At 40.5% G+C, this 27,562-nt stretch overlaps 1 protein-coding gene across 2 annotated transcripts in view; it reads left to right on the top strand.

Moving 5' to 3' along the window:
• gabrb2a (gamma-aminobutyric acid type A receptor subunit beta2a) overlaps window positions 1-27,196 on the top strand; it is a 36,289-nt gene extending 9,093 nt beyond the window's left edge. Inside the window, exons 4-10 of one of the 2 annotated variants that reach the window (XM_031319610.2) lie at window positions 4,631-4,851; window positions 16,300-16,382; window positions 20,444-20,581; window positions 20,829-20,981; window positions 23,181-23,425; window positions 23,887-24,027; window positions 25,126-27,196. In XM_031319610.2, coding sequence (XP_031175470.1) covers window positions 4,631-4,851; window positions 16,300-16,382; window positions 20,444-20,581; window positions 20,829-20,981; window positions 23,181-23,425; window positions 23,887-24,027; window positions 25,126-25,482 — 1,338 coding nt within the window. In that variant the 3' untranslated portion in view covers window positions 25,483-27,196. The remainder of the gene's footprint in view (window positions 1-4,630; window positions 4,852-16,299; window positions 16,383-20,443; window positions 20,582-20,828; window positions 20,982-23,180; window positions 23,426-23,886; window positions 24,028-25,125) is intronic. The other variant, XM_031319611.1, reaches the window with a different exon arrangement.
• The last annotated feature ends 366 nt before the right edge of the window (window positions 27,197-27,562 follow it).

The raw sequence follows: 27,562 nt of genomic DNA, 5'->3' as shown, positions 1-27,562 counted from the left end.
TAAAAATAGCGTTCTTTTCACTGTTTACAGATGTTTGCTGTTACAGGTCATTTATGATCATCAGATGGAAAATTAAACAGTTACAAAAACATTTAAAAGTTACATATAGTTACTTTAAACATGTTTACCGGAGTCTCTATTTTCTGCAGCAGGTGTCTGAAATATGTCATCAGTTCAAAATTCATGAAAAGTCATGATGTATCAAGCTGATAAAACAATATGGTTTTTGAGTTGTTATAGAGGGCGGGAGAAGACAAAGCGTGCACATCCTGCTTTTTTTTCAATCGGGTACAGAAAATCTGAATACGCTTGTAGACTACAAAAAAAAATGAGAGTGACTTTATTGGTGGACATGTCTTTTCATAAACAACAACAAACAGAAAGGACTACTACACATAATTGAAATTAACAGAGCGGTGTGTATTGTGTTCTATGAGCAGCTCCCTCCCATGTCAGTTGTGACAGCTGATGTAGTTGTAATGGAGGTCTTTTAACAACTGTAGCCTGTCAGATTTCTCAGGGAAACACAAATGTACTCCTTGTCACTCTGTCAGATTCTTAATGGGAGTTTGTTAGCCCAGAAACATATCAGTAGTGAGCACTGTCACTGTGCAACCAGCCTTGATGTTTTTTTGAGTTAGCCGAGCCTTGTTTGTATCGTCATCGTCCTAATATATTCACTGCTGTCAGTTTTTTTTTATTTTTTATTTTTTTTTTATGTTGATGCTCTCCACAAGATGTCTCCCTCACTGATGCTCACTGAGCTGCCTGTGTGATGTTAATGGAGTTTCTAAGGAGTGCTTGTGACAAGGAGACTGAAGGTCGCTTTGGAGACCGACGCTCCAGCATGGGACGGTCTATCTCTCACTCATCTGCAGCTTTTATTGGATGCTGCATGCTGCAAAATCCTCCTCACCTGCTTCTCGTTCTCCATCTTTTGTGTGTGGACTGAAGAGGCTTTCAACACATAACATATGAAATGTCTTGTTTATTAAATTATTTCTAGTCCAGGAGACAAAATTCTAACTGAAGGAAGACTCCTCAACTTAAAGGCCTTGTATTGGGACTTCTGTGTCAAAATGTACTTTTATTGTGTGTGTGTGTGTGTGTGTGTGTGTGTGTTTTTTCTCATGTTCAGTATTAGGGCTGTGCCATATTGACATAAAATGAATATATCGCAGAGTTTTGATTAATGTTGCATCATATGAATATCACATGTGCAGATTTCTTCATTTTTTATTGAAATTTATTGAACATTTTCCAGTACAGGATATAAATCCTCTACATTAGATCTCTAACTACAACTACTATTGGGAAAAAAATGCTTAGACATTAACATGTAGATATAGAGGATGTGCTTTTGTTTGCATGAAAACAACACGATTTTCCTGCTTTGTGTTTCGGTACAGTGCCAGAATAGTACAACCCTTACCCCCATCACAGAAACAAAAAGTACTCCCCGGCAGTAGGCCTACAGTAGTTTACGTTGCAGATTTTCTTTTAACAATAACTTTGACTGTACTGAGAGAGACTGTTGGCAGCTGTATTTTGTGGCCCTCTCTGAGCTCATGTGATGTCCGAGCAAAGGTAAACAGCACCATCTGTGAGGCCGTAATTACGCTGCCATTCTACCGCACAGCCAGGAGGCAGCGTGCATGCCCAGGTGTTCTCTGTGCTGGAGCTGTGCATCTCTACACTTTTAAACCCCCCCAAACGTACACAACGGGGCCCCACACACACACACACTAATGCACACCCACTTTGAATTTAAGCTCAGTTAACTTAACAAGAAACACATTTTGAAAGGATTTGTATTCAATAGGCCTTTTTCACAGCAGACATTTTGACATGTCACAGCAGGAAAAGCACATGTAAATACTAAAATGAATGATGGCTGAATTCCATTTAGCTGCTTCAGTTTCAGTGTCCTGGTTTTGTTCATGCTGTCATACTGTCATGGTTTCCTGGGACACTTGAAAAGAATGAAGCCATCGCTAATGTTTATAGCAGCACCTGTGCTTTTCTTACTATGACAAATCAAAATGTCTGCTGTGAAAAAGACCCCTTTGCTGTGTCCAAAATCACTCGTTACTTACTATATAGTGCATTATATTTACTCTCCATCATTTTATTTGAGTGTCTATATTCTCTGAATTGTATTCACTATGTCATGCCCTGAAAAATTCCCACAATGTGAGTGAAAAAAGGACTGTCTGATTTTCTGCTAAAAATCCCACAATGCAATGCTCCACATTTTATGAGTGGAAAATTGACCTGACAAATGACAATGACTCATAAGTGTCCGAAATCTCATTTTACTGCCCGCTATTAATAGTGTAAAACATTGAGTGTCTATTATATTGGGAGTAGTGAGTGATTTTCCATAGTTTTGCTATTTCCGACCATTCAGTACACACAACATCTGTTGTGTCTGTCCATCCTGGGAGAGGAATCCCTCCTCTGTTGCTCTTCCTGAGCTTTCTTCCATTTTTTCCCAGTTTTTCCGGGAGATTTTTTCCTTATCCAACTCGAGGGTCTAGGAATAGAGGGTGTCGTATGCTGTACAGATTGTAAAGCCCTTTGAGGCAAATTTGCGATTTGCAATATTAGGCTATATAAGTACGTAACGTCACGTACGTAGTAAGTAATATAAATGACTTGACTTTTCAGTGAGGGGAACAAGGAAATGATTTTGGGCACAAGCTATAACTAAAAATCCTTCTGGTGCTTAAATCATTAGTCAATTACTATCATACAATTAATAATTAATCATTCGTATAAGTCATTTATCAAGCAGACATTTTTTGTTTCAGCTTCTCACAAACATGGAATTTTGACAAACCTTTGATTGTGATTGACATTTTCCCAATGTTCTGTTATCTTAAAGACTAAAAGATTCGTCAATGAATCAAAAAAAATAATGAACATATTCATTTGATAATAACAATTATTAGATGTAGCACCAATTTGACTGTAATAAACAAATTAAGAGCTATGAATGCAAAGGTATGTGACACCACAGACACCCTGGCTCTCCCTTGCTACCACATCCACCAAAACGTTTCACTCCAGTATATTAAAAAACAGTGGTAGGCAAAAAGAATAATACAGAAAGATTGTTGCTGAAAGTTTGTGACTATATATTGATAAATGAGCTATGCTTCTTGTTGTTAAGATTGTTACCACAGGGCTCCGGTTAATATTATTAGCTTCAGTTCTCTAATTTAGTCAGAGACAGGTTTAGCTATTTCTAGCAACTTCTTCCTCCCAGAGGATTCAAGCTGCTTGTGTTTCTGTGTTCCTTCATCAATATGACGAAGGATGGCAGTCAAGACAGGGACGTATTGCAGGAGATGCTGCCTCAGTGGGTGATGTACACCAAGTCTGCAGGCAGCAGCTAAAGATCCCAAAGGTGATAGAGCTATCCGATCGACAGTCTGATAATGAGACAGAGAGGGAGTGAGTGTGAGAGAAGGGTTCAGTGGGAACTCTTGTAAAACAGGATAAGGATGCGGCCGTCCTCGCTTGACTTTTCACTCCTGAAAAAATCAACATGGCAGCAGCTCATGTATTTTTAGATGCCCTTTTTACGCAGTGCTTTGGTCGCGGATACTGCACGCAATGAATAATAACAGTTTAGGAGCGAAAATGGCAATTGCTTTGCAGTGTCACACCAATGTGTGATGATAAAAAAAGAAGAAATAATACTTGAAAACATAGAAACACGTCGATAAGTAATGATGATGGCTGCTTGGAGTAAAAGCTCAAGGGCCTCATTTCATGGACCGTATTTTTTTATTTGTTTTCCTACTCATCGATTGCACTGCAATACACTGCAACAGAGCAGATCCAACTGCAGTGCTGTGTTTTACTGTGACTGTGTGGGAGTCTTTTTTCAAGAGTGAGAAGCAAAGAAAAGAGAGAGAGAGAGAGAGAGATAGTTTACTACTACATCTCTGAGCATGTGTAAAAACAAACTGTATAGTGTAAATTTAGGTTTTTCACATTTGGAAAACTCACCTAAATCTCAGTAGTTCGGTTGTTTAGTATGCAGAATTAGAAGCAAAACCAAGCAAGAAAAAAGAGACTGGGATGAACCCCCAGCTGCAGAAATCTACAGATTTTCATTAAACAGAGGACTGTCTCAATCAGAAGGTGGCGTCAATTGTTTTGAGTGGAAGCAGATATTGTTTGCGTTAGACAATAGTCAGCTAGCCGAGAAAGTTCCCCTCTGGTTATGGTCTCAGCATTAAGTGAGGATAGTTGAATATTAACCCCCCAACCCCAGCCACCATGGCCCCTAGTACAGGCGTTGGCCTTTCAGACCACCAACAACCTTTTGGCTGACCTTCTCACTATGCAGAGTCTGTACAACGTGCCGTGACACGTCATGTTCAGATGTAAGCATGGGGGGGACATGCTGTTGGTGCCTGACATGTTTCCAAGTTGAGATGATAGTGATAAGGAAACATATTCCTTAGGGTATTTAGTCAGTCCATTTAGTGTTCATCAAGTGTTTTATTTGGCTCCATAGTGGAATTAACGTCAGCATTATTGATTCTCACCATGAGTTTGTCTTGAGGTGTTGCTCTAGCTTCATTAAATGGACTCTCCCCCCTCTGTCCTCCAGGACTACACCTTGACAATGTACTTCCAGCAAGCGTGGCGGGACAAGCGCCTGTCCTACTCTGAGATCGCCTACAACCTGACTCTGGATAACCGAGTGGCAGATCAGCTGTGGGTCCCCGACACCTACTTCCTCAACGACAAGAAGTCCTTCGTTCACGGCGTCACCGTCAAGAACAGGATGATCCGTCTCCACCCTGATGGCACGGTGCTTTATGGACTCAGGTAAGCCTTTTACAGCTGCCCTTCTTATCGTATCATATTAGTGGATTGATCAAGATGCATAATTAAGTGATGTGATTGTATTAGATGCATTGTGTCTGACTGAGCCTTATTAATGGACTCTAACTTTGAACTTAAACTTCAATTTCCTGCTCAGCATGACACAACATGCAGTTAAAGGATCTTTATTTTTTACAACTTGGGTCTTATTTTAGTTTTGCCATCTTTCATATCTGTAATAATTATATTCTACTAACCAAGGTAATAGCTGAGATCTTGGAATGTAATCTTACAATGGAACATTGCTAAAAATAGATGGTTGCTAGAAACACGAGCTGTCAAATGTAGATAAAACATATCAGCAGGTTAGATAAACGGCTAAACTATTACCCAAACTGTACGCATCCATCACAGTTAAGTGACTGGCCAGTATCATAGTTGTGAGGGCACACAGTCTTCCCGCGCAATCAGGGACAATTAGACATTTTTGGTGTGCTCAACTCAAAAACAAAAGTGGTTTAAGATCTCCAACCTGGTGGAGGTTGGGACCGCCCAAGGGGTTGCAAGGTAATTTTGACATGATTAACAAGATTGCAAAGAAAATACTACAAGGCAAGGCGGGTTTATTTGTGTAGCACCTTTCAACAGCAAGGCAATTGAAGTGTTTAGCTTATGACATACAAATGCATTAAGACAAGGCATAAAAGAAACACAGCAATATAAAAAGACATATGAACAGGATTTAAAAAAGAGAAAGATAAAAATAAGCTTAAAATGACAGTACTGTTACAGTGCATATGAATAAACAGTCCCATATTTAAAAGAGAATTCCGGTCGATTTCAACACGTAGCTCTGTTGTTTGGAAATTTGGAGTGCTGGCAGTAGCAAGAAAAACTAAAACAATCGGTGCTGCCTACACCGTGTTATCCCCCTGCTAGCATTAGCACCCAACAGGCTTAAACAGGGCAAGTTTTTAACGTGTTTTTAGCCTCTAAACATGCTCGAAATGTCATTACAAGTGCCTACCCACGTGCAGTGATTCCTTCCGAGGGAACACAGCAAACTTGACTGGAATATTGGATTGTATGAGTTCGACAATCGACTAGTGTGGACTTGACCGGAAAACAGGAAATAAACAGAGGTATGTGCACTGGCTGGATTAACACAACTTTTATGCCTTTCTGTCACATCTACTGCAGTCAGATTTGCTTTGTTCCCTCGGAAGGAATCACTGCACATGGGTAGGCACTTGTAATGACATTTCGAGCATGTTTAGAGGCTTAAAACACATTTAAAACTTGCCCTGTTTAAGCCTGTTGGGTGCTAACGCTAGCAGGGGGATAACACGGTGTAGGCAGCACCGATTTAGTTTAGTTTATTATTTCAGGACAATGCACATTTGATGAACATATACAAAAGTACACGTAAAAAGTGCCAGATTATAGCCCAAAGGCTAATTTCCATCTGTAGTCCATTACAATAAAAAGAACAATAAATACACAGCAGCAACATTTGCTATATCAAACTAGGTAAAGCAGGACAAAAGAGAAGAAAAACAGGATAACACATGTTAAAACAGAAAACTAAACAATTCATTAGTAAGTATTCATTAGTAAGTGTAAGATTGTTTTCGTTTTTTTTGCTACTGCCAGCACTCCAAATTTCCAAACAACAGAGCTACGTGTTGAAATTAACCGGAATTCTCCTTTAACTTAATACAATTCAGTGGCAAACAGAAACGTTTGAAACATCTATTTAAAAGAACAATACGGTGTTTTTATACACAGACAAAAAAAAACATCTTACATTTTGGCTGTTTTCTTCTGAAATACTGTTGAATTGAACCTCTTCGGGACGTCTAATACTGTTCAAACTATTAAAAATGTGTGGAGATCATCATGCTTTAGTTACAGCTAACAGAGACTGTGACTGTGTGGGGTCCCTATAAATGGTCATAAGACACCAGTGGTTTACATAATGTAAAGTATCTGATCATCATTTTTTGTTGGATTGTCGCCATGTTTCCAGATCTCACCACAATGTATTCATATCTAATAGAAATGATGATCACTACTATGAAAAAAAAGACCTAAATTGTAATAAAGCGGAATCATCCTTTAAGCTGTGTATAAGAGGAGGTATATGTGTTCATGTTTAAACCTTTCCCATCCCTTGATGATCATCAATATCAATAATTGATTGGTTCTGATCAATAATAAAACAGGGTGGTGCAAACAGCCAAACTGAGTCTGATTTTGCAGAATGGTTCAACCCGTCTACAAGACGTCTCTTTGTGGTGTTGGACTGTGATGCCTCTGAGGAGACTTTCATCCATAATTGATAACTCATAATCAATAATGTAGCAGTTCAATACAAACACTGAATCTGTATTTGTACTGACTTCACAGGCTAGCACAGCCTGTCCATCTCTGTGCTGCTGACTCCTCTGATATGTCGCCTCTTCATGTATATATGTGTGTGTGTGTGTGTGTGTGTGTGTGTGTGTGTGTGTGTGTGTGTGTGTGCAAATGATCTCAGATTAGTGTCCGTGTTTAAAAGATGAGATTATTGTTGCTAATTCAAGATGTTGCAGCATTCAGTCATTCTCTCTAGACTGAGATGCCCTTCTTGCGCAAATACTGCTTAAAAAATTTAAGTATCTGCACTGCACCAGATTATTCAGCGCTACATTTTGCTTCAACAGTCAATAAATGTAATTTATAAACGCTCTGACTCAATTACATAAGCCCAAACACATATTTTTGCGTAACAGTCAAAAAGCATGGAGGCTAGGAGAGGGTTGTTTTGAATTTAAGGGTGTGCGTGCAGCAGAGAGAGGTGGTTGTTACCTCAGTTACGTTGTCCTTGTCAGTGCCGGTGCCTCCCGGCTTCTCCATTATTTGGTCCGTGGGTTTGGTCCAGGTTTTATTTGATGCTAGCAAGTCCAGACACAAGCTTCTGTCAGAGTCAGCCGGGCCAGATGCCTTTGCGCTGTGAGCACGCTGACACATACCAGTAGAGACGGGCCGGCTGGTTGCAACAGCAGGGCTTTAGTGGATGTGGATGGGATGGATAACTGAGAGGAGACTCAGAGTCCTCGATGGGAAAACAGGTTGTATGTTAAAACACGACTGGCCAGGGTGTCTGAGTTTATGACTGTGTCATTATCTGTTTGGCTATTTGTTCATTTTAGTCCTTATAAAGGTCGACAGTGGTAGAAGAAGTATTCAGATCCTTTTGTTAAGTAAAAGTAGCAATACCACAATGTAAAAATACTCTGTTACAACTAGAAGTCCTGCATTATCAGTAACATGTTCTCAAAAAGTACTCCTCATGCTGCAGTATGACGTGCTGTGAGAATTGTTATTGTGCATTATATCATTGAATTGTTATTACTGAATTATAAACATGTAAGCAACCTTTTCTTGCTGTGTTTGGTCAATGTGGCGCTAAAGTAATCTACTTTACGTAGTGTATCTATAGAAATGCATGACATCATCATTTGGAAAGTAACGATAGTAAATACAGCTGTCAAATACATAGTAGTGGAGCAAAAAACACAATATTTCCCTTTGAAATGTAGTGGAGTGTAAATTAGCACACAATAGAGTAGTTTTAGTAGTAATATCAAAGTAGAGTAGAATTAGAAGGAACCGCCGAAGGTCAGTTTATGTTACAATTATCACCATCCATGTACTTCTATTGAAAGCATTAAAATATCTCAGTTTTAAAGCACTAAAGGGTTGGAAGCGGAATTGTCTCATTATGTCTCATTCGAACTACAGATCCGCTACCCGATCTGGCAAACTTGTGTGTTATGTTATGGACAATTCCACTTTCAACCTGTAGGGGGACCAAAGCGGGAAACGTTCTTTAGTGTTGCTTTAAAGATCCACGTTTCTTTATCTTATTAAATGTATTTGTCAACTTTGATGATTTCATAGTGATGTCATCAGGGTAGGCTTGGGCTTGGAGAATACAAATTAATAACAAAAAGTTTGCGTTAGAAACTCGTGGCATGGACAACAGTTGTTATCCAGTACAGAAGGTCTAATAAAAAGATGGTATCCAATTGCATCATGTAGGAGCCAGTGTTTTTGGAGCTTCACCCATATTAACTCTGTGTGATTCGGTTGCAACATTGTTGCATTTTTCATTTGGTTTCGGTTAACGTTCCCTCTGCACTTTTTCAAGCGCACCAAACATTGTCACATAGTGGAAACCGTCAAGTGAAGCTCGCCGACACTTCCTGGTCTCAGAAATAATGGAGGAACACCAAATGTATACGGTCTTGGGTTTTCTGGTTTTGCTTTAGTGTTTCTAATATTTTAGAAGAAGACGAACAATATGAGCAGCTGACAAGACAGCGAGTGAAGGAGAGGGCTCCTGATGAAAGAGAGATTATGATGTGCGACAAGCGATGTATGGTCATAATAGGTTATGGATTTGAAAGTTATACCATAAATCCTATATATAAATAAAATATAAGTCTGTAAATTGTGTGCAAGGTTGAATTTAATTTAATTTGAATTTAAATTGCAGGCTAGTAAATGCACTGTTTTTTAAATCACTTCTATACTTGGGTCGGATCGCATTCTTACCTAAAGTGAATCAAACTCTATTGCACTTGGAAGTGAACCGAGACCCCCGTTTTCCAGCGGACCAGAGTTTGGTTCATTGGTCTGCACCAGAGCTTAGAAGGAGCTTTCACACCACCAAAAACGCTCCAGTGTTTGGTTGAAACGGATCACACATCTCAGGTGTGAAAGCACCATAAACGTCAGGATGTGTTGACTTCCGCTGCTTCAATTTTGACCATTCTTCTTTAAATTAGTGTCTTTTGAGTACCTTTATCTTTATAGGAGTGTAATATTACATTTTTTTTCCAATTGCTAAAACACAATTTTATCAAAATACTTACTACTACGCAATTCACAAAAACAACACACCCAAACTGCAAAATACCTCATATATCCTGCAAAATGAAGCTCTGCAACCAAAATTAAATATAGCATTATCAAAATCAAACTTTTACACCAAATGGCACATACTTCATTCATATTACCAGATTATTGTCTAACCAACTTCACACATAATGAAGAGCACTCTCATCTTTAGTATGTAATTCTTCAGATTGTTCACATGCAAAGAAATATTTGCAGATACACACACATGCTGTTGAAACATTTATTTTTTAATTTTTTACCAAACAAGTCAGTGCAACATATGCACAGCAGATATACAATATTTACATTGGACTGAACAAAAATATGCTCACATAAAAAAACTGAAGATAAACATAAGTAAACTGAAAAAGAAAATTGCAGAAAAAATGTGCAGAAAAAATATATAGAAAACAAAAGAGGCATCATAGTGCTTACTTCCTGATTGAAGCGGTAACAATTAACAATTGAGGTGTTTGGCCAGGTGGCGCATATGTTGGCCAATTAGCTCATGTAGTGTAATTTTGAATGGCAGTGTTTTGAAATGGCAAACACGTGACTTTACGTCAGATTGTTGTGTCTTATGCAGATAACTGGGTTCAGTGCATTTAAAAAGTGCCATTTTGAATTGCAAAATGTGTGTAAAGCAGAAAATGTGTTTAGACTTTTGGAGACTTGAAAAGAGATTTTGCTCTCTGTGTGTCAGTTTAAATAATTGTGCTATGCATGCCATTTTAGTGTGTTAGCAATTGGAAAAAACTGTAAATCACTGGTGTATACCTTTAATCTCAAACAAAGACTGGAGATGCTTTGTAGCATATTTAGCAATAACCTAGACTTTCATATGTGCCGAAAAATACAGTAAATACTAAATAATGACTCCTATATTCTTGTCCAACCCTGTGCACCCCAAAATCCAACCATCTAATCATCTAATCTAATGGTCTAATAACAATGTGCAAACTGTTGGTATTATATTTTTAAAATTAGTACTAACACATATTCAAAATAAATTATTTTGCATAATTGTATTGCTTGTTTGCTTTCATTTTAACCTCAAACACTAATATGTCATGCTATAAGAAGCAATGTTGCCTAAATTCTTGCATAATAAGCGGTAAAAGTAAACATATTATTGGCCTCAAAGGTGAACGTGGATTTGTGCTGAACCCACTGAAATTAGCATGGGAACACCAATAGATTAGAGTGTTTGCAGGAGGTATTAGTGTAGGATCTGTGTGTGTGTGTGTGTGTGTGTGTGTGTGTGTGTGTGTGTGTGTGTGTGTGTGTGTGTGTGTGTGTAGGATCTGTGTCTGTGGGTGGGTGTGTGCTGTGGGCGAGTGATATTTTTGGGGTGCAGAGGAGGAAGGTTGAGGGTGTTGTTTACTCCTTATTCCCTGGATATATAGTGCATCCCAATCCTGCCAAATCCTGGTCTTCAATTACCAGCAGGAGCAGAAAATTACAACAGTGCTCCCAACTGTCACTTTAGAGCTTGGTTTGACTCTCGGGGAGAGGCAGTCTGATCTAATTACCCAGCCCATGAAAAGGCTCAGCCAATAACACAGATACCACCCAGGCTGCGAGAAAAGAAACACACACACACACACACACACACACACACACACACACACACACACACACACACACACACACACACACAACAAAAAGAAAAAAACACTCCCACCTCATTTTATGCAGGAAAGGAGGAAAGACCAAAGACATTCAGTGCATGGCTCCTGATGCATTTCGTTAAAAATTCACAGAGAGGGATTGAGAGAAAAAAGGGAGAGCCAGAAAGAAAGAAAGAAAGAAAGAAAGAGACATGAAGGTCAGACTCAAAATGGAGAAATTATTAGGATTCTCCCTCTCACCCACCCCCTCCCCTTTTTCCTCTTTTCTCTCTCTTTCTCCTTTCTCTGAATATTGTAACTCCTTTTGTGAGAAGACATATCCTTGTGCTGTGGAGACTGACGTCCTCTTTTGTCTGGGCGAGAGGAGTGTTCCACTCTGCAGCTCAATAGATGACATCGCATCGCCAAGAGGAGAAAGCTGCTGAGTGGTGGAAGAGAGGGATTTAAATAAGCCTTTTTTCTGTCAATATCATCAATACAGGCCTAGCAGCACCTTCAAAGTTATCCATCTCTCTCTCAAACTATTGATCAGGCAGGGTGGTTTGTATGTTGTATGTGTTCGGATGTGCCTGTACTTTGAAATTAAGAAACCTCTCCTTTGCTTTGGCATGCTTTGGCACACGCTGGACTCGTTTTGTTGCCACTGCATACATATTTTTTTTTTTTTTAAATTTGGCAACTGTGTCAGGGAGAGACAATCCTGCATGCCATGTTTCCTCAGCTCAACACAGCTCTCTATCCAAAATGGAGGAAGCTTCTCCATCTTAATTCAACTTCTAACTTCATTACAATGCCCATGTAATAATATGCCAGTTTAATTAAAGGCACGCAGGTTTGTAACCTGCTTGCAAAAATCTCTCTCTGCATTCGGCCTCTGTTGTGACACTCCCTCAAAATTATATTCTGTCTGGGAATTCATGGTGGTTGTGTTATGTCCGTAAACAAGGTCATTTGGAATAAAGGTGCACAGGCAGCCTGAGGGGGGGTCCACACACACGCACACACACACACACACACACACACACACACACACACACACACACACACACACACACACACAGACACAGGCTGGAGTGTGAGGGAACATGCACAGAAGAAAAAAAACAAAGCCTTTTTTTAGAGCTCCATGTCCTATTAGCTCCGACGTAGTGCAAATGTAGCGTGTTTGAATCTGCGTAATCTGTTAGAGCGTGGCCTCTCCTCTGGCAGGTTGGGATGAGAGAGATGGACCAGCCCTGATGTTGATGAAGCGCAAACAAGCCTGTGCTTCATGATCACTGCTGCTGCTGCTGCTGCTGCTGCTGCTGCTGCAGAGGTCCTCGACAGACTCTCGCTGCTGCGGAGATGACGAGGAGGTGGAGGAGGAGAGGCGAAGACGGAGAGGGAATCCTGCAGAGAAATCCTCATCCGTCCCCCCTCCTCCCTAGTTTTTAGCTGTTTATTAATTGTTAGCGTGGCTATTGGACATGCTAGCTGGCAAGGGGATGCAAAAGCAGTGATGGAGAGTCTCAGACAAAAAAGCTTCAAGACTTCTGCTGATGATGTAGGTGGGCTAAAAATAGGCTGTTATTTTTACCCCTGCCATTTTGGCCTCATTTCCGCTTTTCCCTTGTGCTTCCTTTGTCACTGTGATGATTTGGTGGTGGTGATCATGGTGAGTGATGAGTGGCTGGCTGGTGAGCACAACATCCTAGTAAGTTGTGGCCATAAAAGGGGTAAAATAGGACAGATATAAGACTCCTGTGTTAATCCCCCAGTGCACCATGGCCCTGCTAACTGGCTCTTACATAAGAGCCCAGAGAGCAAGAAAAAGAAGGCAGAGAGAGCGAGACAGAAAGCCTGTGTGAGAGAGAAAGACTGTGCGTCTCTACATCTCAAAAAATGAAATCCTAAACTTGCCAGGCTGGGCCCAGGGGAGCTGCAAGACTTATGTAGCCAGATTTCAAATAAACTTTTGCTCTTAATTATTAAAGACAAAGCACTCTTAAGTGTAGTTAAGTGTGTAGTTATGGTGAAGTTGAGAAAGGAAAGATATTGTGATTTTGAACTGCTACAGCATCTCTCTGCTCCATGGCACAACAGTTTATTCATAAGCAGTGTGCAATGTTGAAAATCAATTAGCAGAACTGGTTTATGACAATATTGGGCGTTACGAGTACGAGTACAACAATATGATGAAGTAAAGTATTTTATTTACAGAATTAAGCAAAAGCAGACACCTGCTTGGTCGTTGTATTGATGAAAAGGTTCCTCATTTATTTTCAAGAAAATTCGCTATATCATAATATATGTATATACTGTATATATGTCATTATAAAATTACATATACCGTAAGTATTTTATCCATATCACCCTTTTATTACCAAATAATTTTTTGTTGTGAAAAAATCCACCAGTCCAGTAAAATAATTTTAAACTGTTCTCATCACAAACTAACTTGTTTCAATAATTTTCTAAAATTGAGTGTCAGCATCTTCAGACAAGACAGAATAAAGCCGAATCCCATAATAAAATTAACATTATTTAAAGGACAATTCCGGCGCAATACGAACCTAGGGGTTAATAACAGATGTGTACCCACTCTGTCGCTCTCTGGGACATGTTTTAATGCTAATCAAATGTGTTTGTAGCTTGAAAGACGCTAGCGCTGACCGCTGATTAGCTTACAACGCTAGTATTCGGGGCACAGGGAAAGTAAAAACAAATCGCTATTTATACCACTAAAAAGGCTAAAAATATCACCACACTTCAACGGTAGCATAATGAGGGTCCCTAAATGTTAACTGAAGCATTAAGAACTTTGTAAGTGTACAGACAGTTTATTAAAAAGGATAGATTGTAAAGACAGTTGCGTTCTCGTATACAGGTGGCCGCTGTCTTGGGAGCTACTGTCTGTCTGTACACTTACAATGTCACTCGAATTAAGAACATTAAACTTTAGGATTCAAAAATAGACAAAAATGATCAGGTAAATTGTAATCTACTCACTACTCTCACAGACTATTTTCATTGTCAACTCTGAATGAATGGACCACTAAAGCAATAAATTGATGAATTGATAGTAACCAGCTATGACAAGGGAAACCCAAGGTTACGACAAATACCACAACTTATACTGGGAATTCTCCCATAGGCTGCTATTATTGTTAATGGTCGCATGATGCTATCATGTTATATCAATCAGTGTGTGTGTTTGTGTGTGTGTGTGTGTGTGTGTGTGTGTGTGTGTGTGTGTGTGTGTGTGTGTGTATGTGTATGTGTGTGTGTCTGACTAGTCTAGGATGCTAGATTTAGTCCCTGTAGTTGAATTGTGTGTCCAGTCTCTCTCAGACAGCCTCGGGGGTTTGGCACGGCTGGGTGCCAGCCCATCTCAGCTCTGGCCAACTTGTCGTGTGTAAAACAGGAAGTGCATTGCTCTGAGTGAACTTGTGGGACGCGGCTGGCTCAAACTCAGTGACTCTTTATTACAGGATTTTGTGACCACAGGTTGAACCCTGTTCTTGTTTTATCTACTTAAAATAAAACCAGTGTTGTGTCCCAATTCCATATACATACAGTACTAATTGTATACAGTATGTACTCATTTTGATAGTATATTATTGGGACAATAGTGTACATCAACAGCACACTACATTTTCGTTGCGTGCATGGTTTTTTGTACCCTACATTTTGTCACTTCACCAGTGAGCGCAGTGCATACTTAAAACCAGCTTTTAATTAGTATGTAGTATAAACTTATGGACATACTGTAGCTCAATTGTTAAAGAGCTATTAAATGCTGTCAACTCGAAAGCTAATGTTAATGTAATGTCACAGTCCAGGATCCCTCGATGTCTGTGGACATCTGATGAAGGAAAAAGGTTTTCACTTGGTAAATACATTGCCACAAAAATAATTTATTTATTCTTTCAACCTTTATTTATAGAGGGTGGTCCAGTGAGAGCAGTTTGCTCTCTTTTGCACTGGGCTGAGAGAACAGGACCGTTTTTGTTGCTTCGTAGGCCAGCACCAGGGTCAGAAGGGTTAAAACATACCAGGGTGGAAATGGTGGATAGAGAAGCACTGTGACTTAGTCAGCAGGAGGTTTCTTTAAAGGACCCTTAAAACAGGAAATACATATTAAAAGGGCAGACAGAGCCAACCTACAGTACTGCCCAGCTAGACCAGTGGATTCACCCGCTGATTGTGGAAATGATTTGGGCTCATCTCTGGCAAGCAGAAGTTTATTATTTTATTTACTTATATTTTTTTCAACAAACTTCTGCTAGCATGACTTTCTCAGATTTGGCAGACAGCATTTCATTTTGAGTTAAGGGTGAAGTCTGCGATTCTGATCCAATACACTGTTTGTCAAATTCAGCGAAAATCACCTCACGCTCCGCCAGCGGTCTGTTCTGTGTGTGCTGAAAATAATATACACAACCCTGGCTCTGTAAATGGGAAACAACCTACGTGGCTTGGACCAAGCCACACAACACTATTCCAGTCGTGCTCGTGCACAGGTCAGGAGGGGACAGGACATGGATGCTTGAGAGAAAGGCAGTGCGAGTGAGAGGGATTGTAAATCTGGCACATGCTTACATTATGAAGGAGCACTGAAGGGAGGGGTGTATTTGTTGAGTTCAAATATCAACAATCTCTCACCAGAATTACGGATTCCACCTTTAATCTTGGTTCACCTATTTGATAACATTTTCCCTGTGAGCATGTTGTTTTTAGGAGGAATGGTTCTATATCAGGTGCTCCTCAGATATACCGATTTATCATCATCCTGCTTTGACGTGTTCATCGTACTATGTGTTGAAGGTCAAATGAACCTGGCTGCCCCGGCTCTTTGATGAATCCTATATTTTCCGTCCCACTCTGTGTGTAGGATCACCACAACTGCAGCCTGCATGATGGACCTGCGCCGCTACCCTCTAGATGAGCAAAACTGCACCCTGGAGATTGAAAGCTGTAAGTACCGTTGTCCCTGACAACCAGCTCTCACGCCCACACATAGACGTAGAATTAAACAGTTCCCACGTACACATGCAGCTCTGAAATCTGGTTTGAAAACGTTTGTCTGCTGGGCCCGGTGGCAGCAAGGTAGAAGGAAGGTTGATAAGACTGCATGTAAAATGCTGAGAAAGGCTGATGAGATACCAAGAGATATGCATCGAGAAGAGGAACATCACTAATGGCTCACTGACTGATAACATCCAGCCTAATTAATTCAACTCCAGCTGCAGTGGCTTCCCAAGGCATGGAGGAGACTGATTAGGTCCAGTGTTACAGGAGTGTGCTGATAGTGGATGTTAATGTGTAGCTTCCTCCCGAAACTGCCTCCATGTTTGTACAGTACAAAGAGTTCATTTCACATGGAGTTTGTAATTGTACGTGATCTGGCGTTCTCGATTCGAGGGAGGGAGGGAGTGTGGAGGAACATGAGAGGGAAAGACGAAGTCCTCTGCGTGTTTTATCTTGGTCCCCGGAGAAAAGGATTATGGGGCTGGGATGTGGTGTAGGGCTCAGTCTTTCCGGGTTTGATCACACTATTGCCAGCAGCGTTAAGCAGCACAAAAACAGCGCCGGGTCAGAACCGCCTCTCGCTGCTCCTCTCCCATTATGCTTGCCATCTTTCTCCTCATCACTCTCTCTTTCCGTTTCTCATCTCCTTTCTTTGCACAGTCTCATCCTCGTCTTTTTTTTTCTTTCAGCCTTTTTATCTCTCTCTCCATCACTCATGCTATCTTTTTTTTCTCCTCCTCCTCTCATAGGCAGCCCAGCACAAAATACACACACACACACACACACACACACACACACACACACACACACACACACACACACACACACACACACACAGCTCCAGTTTTGATCACCAGGCAGTATCTGCTCTCATATGGATTAACTGGCAATGGTTTTAACGTTGGAATCGCTTCATGCAAGAGCATGCTATTTTATTCAGACTAATGAGCCCAGAGAACTCTTACTTCCCTTGATAAACTTGATGCATTTTTAACAGACACTAGTCTTAAAACCCCAGATCCCCTGATATATCACTACTGTGGCTCAGACCACTGGTCTCACATACTGGACTGCACTGAGCAATTATTGATTTCAACCCCTCCAACAATAAAGATCTATAGTGCATGCAAATACACACCCACATATTATGTGTATATAGTCATATCTTACTGTAGATCTTATACTACGTGGTCTTTCTCACCTGACAGCCCAGGATGAATACAGTAATGTAATGCATTGACATCTTTCCAAACAGAGACAATGGTCCAGAACAAATGGTGCTACAAACTGACTGACCAGTTATGTACACGCCTTAAAATGCTCCCTTATGATCGTTCTTCATGCCAAAACCTCCCTTTCACAAACTCCTCTACACCCTCCTGATCGCAGCCTGTCATGGCTGATCAGAACTAAACTGGGCTGCACATCAAAACAGCAGCATGGTGGACTCGGACCTAATTGGGGTGATGCAGGGTTTCACAAGGCGGTTATGATGATAATGCAGCTGTGGAGGGAGAGCTTACTGTATCTGATGGTGTACAATTTCAGCATCAACCACATCATGCTTCCAAACTGCACTGAAGCATGGGATGTATTCATGTCTGCAACAATTAAAGAATAAGGCTGTCGATAATCTATACTTTTCTTATTTTCAAAAAATCCCATTAAAGGCCAAAAACAAGTAATTGATTCCACCAACAAGTTGTTAGTTTAGCCAAAGTGTAGTTAATTATTCTGTGTCATAGACCTCTATTGTTGTCCAAAAACTATTAAAACACATCAGTGAGCCACAGCAGTGCACTGGCGGACATTTTCCTTCATTACCATGAACACACACACGCTCTGTCGGTCCAAAATTTGGCATAGAGGTCAAGTGTTAGTGAGGTTGTGTGTGTGCATGTGTGAGTGTGTGTGTGTGTGTGTGTGTGTGTGTGTGTGTATGTGTGTTAAATGCATGAACACGTGGATGCATGTAAATACATGGGTGTAGCTATTATGAATTCACGCTTAACTTTGAGTCAATCCCACATACACCGTCCTGTTGCTGTAAATACTCACTAGACCATCAAATGTGGATTAATCCACAGCTGAAAATAATCCCCAACAAATACAGAATTTACTCCTGTTTGAGTAACATTTGCTAAAGGCTACACACACACAAATCATTTAACTTTTTTTTTAAAAAACACTATGTATTTTTGATATGTATTTCAACATTACATCTTTAGTAGGAAAGGGCCACAGACAGGATAAGTAAGTAAGTAATTTGTAAAGAAAGGTTTTGTTTTTTTCATGGGATTTGTTAAATATAGAATAATGTGAATGTGAAATGAACTTTTTCACAGCAGACATTTTTACATGTCTCAGTAGGAATTACACAGGTGTAAATAGTGAGATTAGTAATGGCTGTTCAGTCTTTAGTTTCAGGGTCCTGGTGTTTTGCATGCAGGTTTATGTAGAATGCAGCCATTGTTGATAATATTGTTGGTAACACCTGTGCATAGCCTACTATGACAAGTCAAAATGTCTACTGGGAAAAAGGCCTATGGGTAAAGTTAGCTGCCTGTCCTACCAATAACAAGCCAACACGAACACCATGACTAACTTCACCTTGAATGTCAGTGCCACAGCAACAAAGCATTTTGCGTAAATTTTTAAAAATCAAAGACTCACAGTTTAATTATTCATCACATCTGAATAGGTCACTGCCTCTATTTTGAGTGTGAGGCAGACGAAGTAGAACTCAGAGCGATGTGAGGGAGAATAGTGCTGCTCCCTGTTTGCCCACGTCACTGTCAGAGACGGTCTGCAACACTGGAGTCCCCCGACTGCAACTGCAACAGTTTGCATCCATGTGCAACAAACATATCAATCTCCAAATCTCTGCTGTGTTATGTAGCTTAACTTTCTCTACTATAGTAGATCCCCGTATGCCGTTCTGTAGAAATTGTAACTGCCTCAGGGACGTTTTGAAGCTTTTTACATTTAAGTGACTCAGCATCACTTTTCAATTTTTTATGTTTTTTTAAGGATCATTCTCCAAAGCATACAAAACATTTTTAAAAACCGATGTCTTACCTTGCAGTTACAGCCATTGTTTCAAGTTGATGAAAGTAGGTTATGAAAACAAACCTGCTTGAGATGGTAATCCATCACATAATCATCTAGCTACATTTATTTGTGAACCTTTGTATTGCACTCGAGGAGGACAGAGGCCTTTATAATAACTATTCCTAGTTGGAGTGCTCAAGGAAGCTCCAACATACATGATTTATAAGTTTGTTGAACAATATTGTATTCATGAGCTATGTTGTTGGGAACTCAGGGTTAAAACACACAATAAGACAACATGAATGTTGAAAAAGTATTGGGGTTTTTTTGCATTGAAAGATTTCTTTTTGGTGGCTGACAGCCAAGCAAGTGATTTTTCTGGAGCTTCCAGCAAGCATTTGAACACACCACCAAGAATTACTTGCTTGCTACTGTGCTGACATGCATATTTATAGTTTATCTCTGACAAAGAATAAAGTTAGCTAAATATTTTCTGTGATGGATCACAAATCTAAAGCAGGTGTCAAGTCATATTTTTTGTGAACTGAAATAAATGTAAACCAATCAATCTTAAAATGTGTATGCTTTAGAACAATGATTTCATAACCTTTTTGTCGTGTAACACTTTAAAACAAAGCAAAGTCAACTTGTGACACCTCTTTAAAGTTTACATATTTCTACTTCACTAATTCACTTATTCTTAAATATTTTTTAGAGGCTGAAGTGATAAAACTATCCTAATTCACGATAAATAAATCTTGTGTCCCTTAAATGTACTGTGTGACCCCTTGTGGGGGTCTTGACCCCCAGGTTGGGAACTACTGCTCTAATTAATGGTGCGTGGTATTTGTGAATGAGCTTAAACACACAAAACCACTGACATTGGCATTACTGCACTACATTATGATGTATTATAGAGCATAACTGGGTGATGATAATCTTTTTCTCCTCTGCAGATGGCTACACCACAGATGATATTGAGTTTTACTGGCGGGGTGGAGAAGGCGCTGTGTCCGGGGTCGACAGAATAGAACTGCCACAGTTCTCTATTGTTGACTATAAACTCATCTCTAAAAACGTGGTCTTCTCTACAGGTACACAACAGTCAACTTTGCCTTAGGTTCTTTGACTTTTTCTTTGAGATTTTCACATGCACTGGCTGCTACATTGAGCTGAAAACAGGTTATTAGGGAAAAGGACATTTACTGTAAATGAAAAGCATTCCACAAAAACGTCAGATACGGCATGCTCCCTGGTGTCAAGGAAAATATAGCTTTTAGTGAGCGTCATTGAGGGAAGTCTATTTCTATCTCACTTCCTCTCTCCCTGTGCCTCCTTCAGGTTCCTACCCCCGCCTGTCCCTCAGCTTCAAACTGAAGAGGAACATTGGTTACTTCATCCTGCAGACATACATGCCTTCTATCCTGATTACCATCCTCTCCTGGGTCTCCTTCTGGATCAACTACGACGCCTCAGCTGCCAGAGTGGCCCTGGGTAGGATCGCCTTGCCGCTGCTGAACAGTGACCCTGGGATATAACCCAAAGCTAAATGATAACAGAGCATAAAAAGAGCCATTTAACATACATTGAGCCTTGCTTTAGATCTATACATAATTGCGTCTGCCTGATCTCTGTTTTGACTCTTTATTTTCCCAGCATTTACTTGTTTTCTCATTAGCTCTAAGCATGTGAGTGATAGCAGTGTGTGATAGGCTGCCTGGCTAAATGTCTGTTGTTCAGAGATGACTATATGCATGACTCATGCAGAGCGAGATGCGCTGCAGCTCGACCTTGAAGCGTGCTGTCTTTCTCTCTGCCTGTCTGTCTATCGGAGCCTCACATTGGTCGGAGATTCCAGCTTATCAGAGCCAGATCACGGCTAAATTTCAGCCGAACAAGAGGTGGCAACATTTGCTTAAATTTGCCTTACACATTTTAATGTTTTTACACCAATATCAGTTTAGTATTAAACTTGAGTCTGACAGGTCAGAGCAGCAGAGGAAATGGCTTTGAGCTTTATGTGTGCGGTTCTTGTCACACACCATTTGTTTTCTGGAGTGGGACACATGCGGATTGGAGCCCCAGACGGTGCGTTCAGAGGGTAACGTGATTTAAAGATCTGCCTCTGCTCAGCGTCCTGAGAATGTACAGTGAGCGAGTGCAGCCAATGAGAGATGAGGCTCCATGCTACGGTGACACTGCTGGCTCCTGGGTTATTTATAATACGTGTGAATCTGACCAAATGCAGATTGTGCATGCAGATGACTAATGTATCAAACACAGAGTGGGAATGTAAAAAAAAGCAGGTGAATTGTTCTGTGACTAATAGCAGATGTTTACAGTGTGCTTTTATATAGCATTTGTTCCATGGCCATTTGAGTACATGATTGGATATAAACCTTATGAAACACACACACACACACACACACACACACACACACACACACACACACAGTTTCAGTCTCAGGAGGTTTCGAGGGATCTTCATATTCAAATGGGTTCACATTAATTCAGGCCTGTCTGATTGCTATAAATAAATGCTATAGCCTATAATGTATGTGATAAACATGAATGTTTATGTTCACAAGTCCTTTGAAGATGAGCACCTGATCTCAGTCATTTCGATGTTTGGCAAATTCTAATGAAACAAGACACCCTTGTTCACTCCATACTGCCTCTATAATGGACACCCAATCCTTTACTGAATAGTGAGCAGTAAATGTAGGTTTCGGACACATACTGCATTTCATGGGTAATACAGGCTGACTTTAGCAGGTATAATGTTTATGTTCCCCAACTTATTTTAGCATGTTAGCATGCTAACATTTTGTAATTACTAAACACAAAGTTAAAAAAAAATCACCAAAATGAATATGATTCATCCTGAGGGGCACAGGACGCATTTCCACTGCATGGCACGGCACGGCTTGACTCGGCTCGCTTGGAACTGCTCTTTTTTGGTTATCCATTAGCAAAGGTTGTGGATAGTAACTGGTATTTTTCTTGGTATCACCTCGGTTGCAGTTCCAAGCGAGCTGAGCCCATACTACAAGGTGGAGTTAAAACACTGCAGACCACTAACTGGTCGGAGAGAATCGTCACTTGGGACAATCTGCACAAGCCCACCATTTTTAAATAACCAAGCTACCGTTGTGTGTGTTTGTGTTGCATTGAAGATGATGTCAAGGCAGTTTCACACAGCAGTGCTATGACGATCAGCTAAGAATCCCGCCAACATTGAGAGGGTACTATCTGCAGTGGAAAAAGAAATCAAGAAAAGTACCTGGTACCAAAAGCGAGTCGAGCTGTGCCATGCAGTGGAAATTCAGCAAATTTCAAGGCCATCAAACCAACACTCAAAACCACAAATGTCAACCTGCTGGTGGTGCTATAGGGGAAGTCGGGATCACCAAAGTCAGGATTCATCTTCTGGGGACCATGAATGTTTGTACAAAATGTCATCTTATTCCATCCAGTAGTTGAGTAGAGATATTTCAGTCTGGATCAAAGTGTTGGACCGACAGATGTACAGTTCCATTCCTTGAGCCATGCAGCTTGCATGCCTAAAAATGTAACATAACCATTAGTCAATTTGACAACCATATATTTTTTACTGTACAGATGATGGTAAAAATGTCTTACAGCGTCTAAAGACTTCACTTTCTTTCTAAACGTGTGACCTGTGGTATCCAGGGATCACTACGGTGCTGACCATGACCACCATCAACACCCACTTGCGAGAGACACTCCCAAAGATTCCCTACGTGAAGGCTATTGACATGTACCTGATGGGCTGCTTTGTGTTTGTCTTCCTGGCCCTGCTGGAGTACGCCTTCGTCAACTACATCTTCTTCGGCCAGGGCCCCCAGCGACAGAAGAAGGCGGCTGAGAAAGCAGCCACGGCCAATAACGAGAAGCTGAGACCCGACCCCAACAAGGTACATGTGCAGGCAAACTTCCTCCAGAGGTATATGTGCTGTCGGCTAATGTGTGTGTTTGTTTCTGTGGGAGCAAATGACTTCTTCTCCTCTCAAGGTAAATGTGATGCTGTGATCAATGCTTGATGTCCTTTACCAGCACTCTTTACTCCTGCTTTAGCTCTCCGTTTCTCACTGGTTAGCCTTGTGTAGCAACTTTATTACTCATACTAGCATCTGAAAGAGTGAATGCAGAAGCAATGATTGGCTTATACTTTATCTCCATATTTCTGTGTCTCTCAAAGGGCAAGGCGCCTTGAAAAAAACACTGGCTGTGGCGCCAAAGCCTTCTCTTTAAATTCTATTCAGCTGCTAAAGTTAGCAGGAACAACAGCAACATAAAAAATAAAACACCCTTTCCTTCTGAGTGTGGCAAGCTACGATTTCCCCGAAGTAACAGTGCTGATTTTGTATGCTTGCAGTGGCTGGTGGGAAATGTAGTTCAGAGAGATGATGCTCTGTATGCCAGAATGAAACAGAGGGAAATTGACGCATATGACTCGATGTGGGATCCCATCTTTGTGGACGATGCCGCATTAGGACTAGGCGAGCAAAGAAATAAGGTACTGGAGGTTTTGAAAGTCAAAACTAATGTCATCAATCTGAATCAATCCAGATCAGAGGAAAATGCTGTAGTTGTTGTGCATTTCTTTGATTTCTATAGATTTTTAAGGCAACTTTGATCATCACTCCCACCATTGTTTTTTTCCCTCTCTTGGTTTGCTCTTCATGCATTTTCCTGACAAACATGGCTTAGCAGTTTGATTTCTGCAGGCATTAATTTAATCTTAACTTGGGCTGTACATCTAATTTGATGGGAAATGACAAATATGGCAAGAGAGAAGAAAACATCAGTAGCTTCTCTTAAGATAATATAATTCAGATACAAATAATTTACAATTTCAAAGGCAATTGATAGCTCTACGTGAAGCAATTGAAAAAAATGGAACATCATATAAGAGAAAGAGATCAGTTGCAGTTTGATAAATAGTGCCAACTAAGTGGCTTCGCTTTCAAAGTGAGTTACACATAAACAACAAAATACAACAAGCTCCATTTACAGCGGGACAGGATTGGATTGTAGGGACGTTTTTCCTCAGAAGTCAGGCTATGGATGAAGAAATGTTGATCCGAATTCACTTCCCACAAACGTTTTTCCTGACCTGCCCCCGAACCTTTTTAGCCTCTCCTCCATCTTTGCAAAGTCCTTACTATTTCTCTCAACCTGTCACATTTTTTCCTTTGCTTTCTCTTTTTTGTTTGTCTTGTGAATCGACAGAATTTTAACCACACTCTGGTTGAAATTCTGAGATGATAATGAAGATTTCTCCATGAGAATTAGTTTGTGGAGTGCATTGTGCTCTTCCAGGAATGTTCCTCATAGTCTTGTGGTCGTATTATCACTCAGATATTGATTGACAGATGATCAATAATAATAATAATTGAAAGTGCTTAAAAAAAATGTCTTCACTGTAAGTAACACAATTTTGACTCATTTGCATTACCCATTCTAGCACCTCATCAGTATTTTTTACATAGTGAATGACTTCATGATTATTTTAGCTAAAAATAATTTAACTAGACTGAAGTTAAAAACACTTTTATATTTCCCCGTGGCAGTAACTTCTCATGGCTCCACCTGTTTTTACACCCTGACACAGATGACTCCCGACGACAACATCCTGTTCAGCACCCTGGAGATGAAGAATGAGATGGGTGGTGGCGGTGATCTGTCCCGGGGCCTGGGAGCACCTGGAGACCCCCGCAACACCATGCTGGCCTATGATAGCTCGACGCTGCAGTACCGCAGGGCAGCCATGGCCCGCCAGAACTATGGCCATAGCGCCTTGGAGCGCCACGCCCAGAAGAAGTCGCGCCTACGAAGACGGGCCTCCCAGCTCAAGGTTAATATCCCAGACCTGTCTGACGTGAACTCTATTGATAAGTGGTCCAGGATGATCTTCCCCACCGTCTTCTCCTTCTTCAACGTCGTCTACTGGCTCTACTACGTCCATTAAACCCGGCGGCGTCCGGTGGCCAGCTTTTGGAGGGCATGCAAAGAAGGAGGGGGGATGGGGGAGGGAGGGAGGGAGAGGGGGATTTAGGGAAGATATGAGAAATCAAGAGAGATATGATGTGAAAGAGAGAATGAGAGATAAACAGTGCACCAACTTTTTTTTAGCTGGTTCATTTTTGAAAAGGTGAAGAGAAAGACTTTTGGATGGACTGCAGCAGCACCCAGCACTTCAGTCAGCAATGACTCTTTTAGGAATTTGGGAAACACCTTAAAAAGTCTGACAAACATTTGAAAAAGAAGAGCAAGTTTTAAAAAGACAGAAATGGTGCCTGTTCCAGAATTTCAATATATCACTAATATTTGTCATTCGTAGCTTACTCTCTGTGGATCAAATATTTATGCTTGTGTTTGCATATACTTTAAGGATTTGTTTTGTTTAGTATCTATTTACTTCGTAGCCGAGCTGTCTGCATCCAGGAAAGCTTTCTAAATGATTTTAAAGGAGTCATCCTTGATAGTCTATTTTCCTATAATTACTGTGTATCAAAAACATCCTTTAAAAGCATGCTTATGTTTGATTTCATTTGCATCTCAGTCATGAAGATGATGGAGCGCAAAGCATTTTAGTTTCACTAGTTGAGGTTAGTCTGTCAATTACCATTTTGCAGCTTTGGCTTAGCACGGCCCAGCTGGGCGGATGGTTTGAGCATCGCTGGATGACAACAGATGGACAGCAGGGGACGCTCTTTTCTCTGGACATCCTTGTGGGGCTTTAATGGTGCCAATGCTGAACAGAAACAGCTTTCTCAGTATGTTGAAGGTCTCATGTTATTCGGTAAAAAGAGCGGGACTGTTGAACACTGATGCTTTGGGCAAGTTTTTGTTTTGCTTTTGCTGTGCTGACAGAATCAAGTCCATTTCACCACGTGTTTTTTTTTAGTTTTTTTTTTAAAGAGAACATTTGACTCCTCCTTACTTTCTGCCATCGTGTGTGGAGCTTCAGAGGCGGAGAATGGCTTTAACACGATTTAAGCTGGTGTAAGAACTTTGCTGATAGATGAGCTGAGTTTCATTGCAACCAGAGTTGCTGCATAAATATGGCAATCCACAATCATCATTATCAGTAGAATTGAATGATAGAAGTATGATGCGTTTCATTGTGATTAGATTTCTGTTTTGAAAAACTGTAGATAAACATAAATCATGTTTAAAGAAAAAGAGATGATTCAATTTTATAATTCAATACTCACATTATTGTGTAAATATTATGGATTTATTCTATTTAAATGGGTCTCTGTTGTTGTTTTTGCAGTTGAATTACAGATCAAATGTTCCATTTAGTCAAAAAAAGAAAAGAGCAATTTAACTGAGGAAAAAGAAAAACACGATTCACAACTTTGCTGACTCTACTTTTTGGACTTTTCTCTCTTTTCTTTCTTTTTAATGGACTCTAAAAGCATCTACTTGCTGAAACTAAAGCACTTCCAGACACCAGTGACTTTTGGGTCAATGTTTTGTTCTCCAGAAATGACTAAACAAGGACCCCACTATCCAGGCATTGAAGTCAGGCATATTTTGTACAAAGTTTCTGTAAATTCCAATTGTAATATTTCATAATGACTGTAAATATCTTGTGTAATGATTGTCAGCAATTATGAAGATGTATCTAAATTCAATTAAAACTCAATTCAGTCTATCACTTCAATAACAGAGTACACGGGTGGCAGTTTTATGTGTCCTGGATGAATGTGCGGCTGTTCATGATGACTGATTGCCAGGCTCATGGCTGATTGAGTGTCTGAATGAACTAAACCCGACACAGAGTGAGTGAGTGAGCAAGCAAGAGAAGCAAACGTAGGGGTGAATAGAGAGATGTAAGGGCTGCAGCTGGGGACTATTGGCTGCATAATGGATATAGAGGCAGAGGAGTCGGAGTGAGAGGCTGCGGTTGTGATCTGGGCTGAGATGGGCTCGGCTGGGGTCTTAGCAGGGCCGAGCGCCGGCCCCGGCCTCAGGGGACATTAACGTGGAGAGCCATAGATATGGAAGCACTCTGTAGACTCAACTGTGGCCCGCTGGCT

This window comes from Sander lucioperca, chromosome 1 (assembly GCF_008315115.2).
Source record: "Sander lucioperca isolate FBNREF2018 chromosome 1, SLUC_FBN_1.2, whole genome shotgun sequence".
NCBI classification, from domain to species: domain Eukaryota; kingdom Metazoa; phylum Chordata; class Actinopteri; order Perciformes; family Percidae; genus Sander; species Sander lucioperca.
This window is presented reverse-complemented; position numbering and strand designations above follow the sequence as displayed.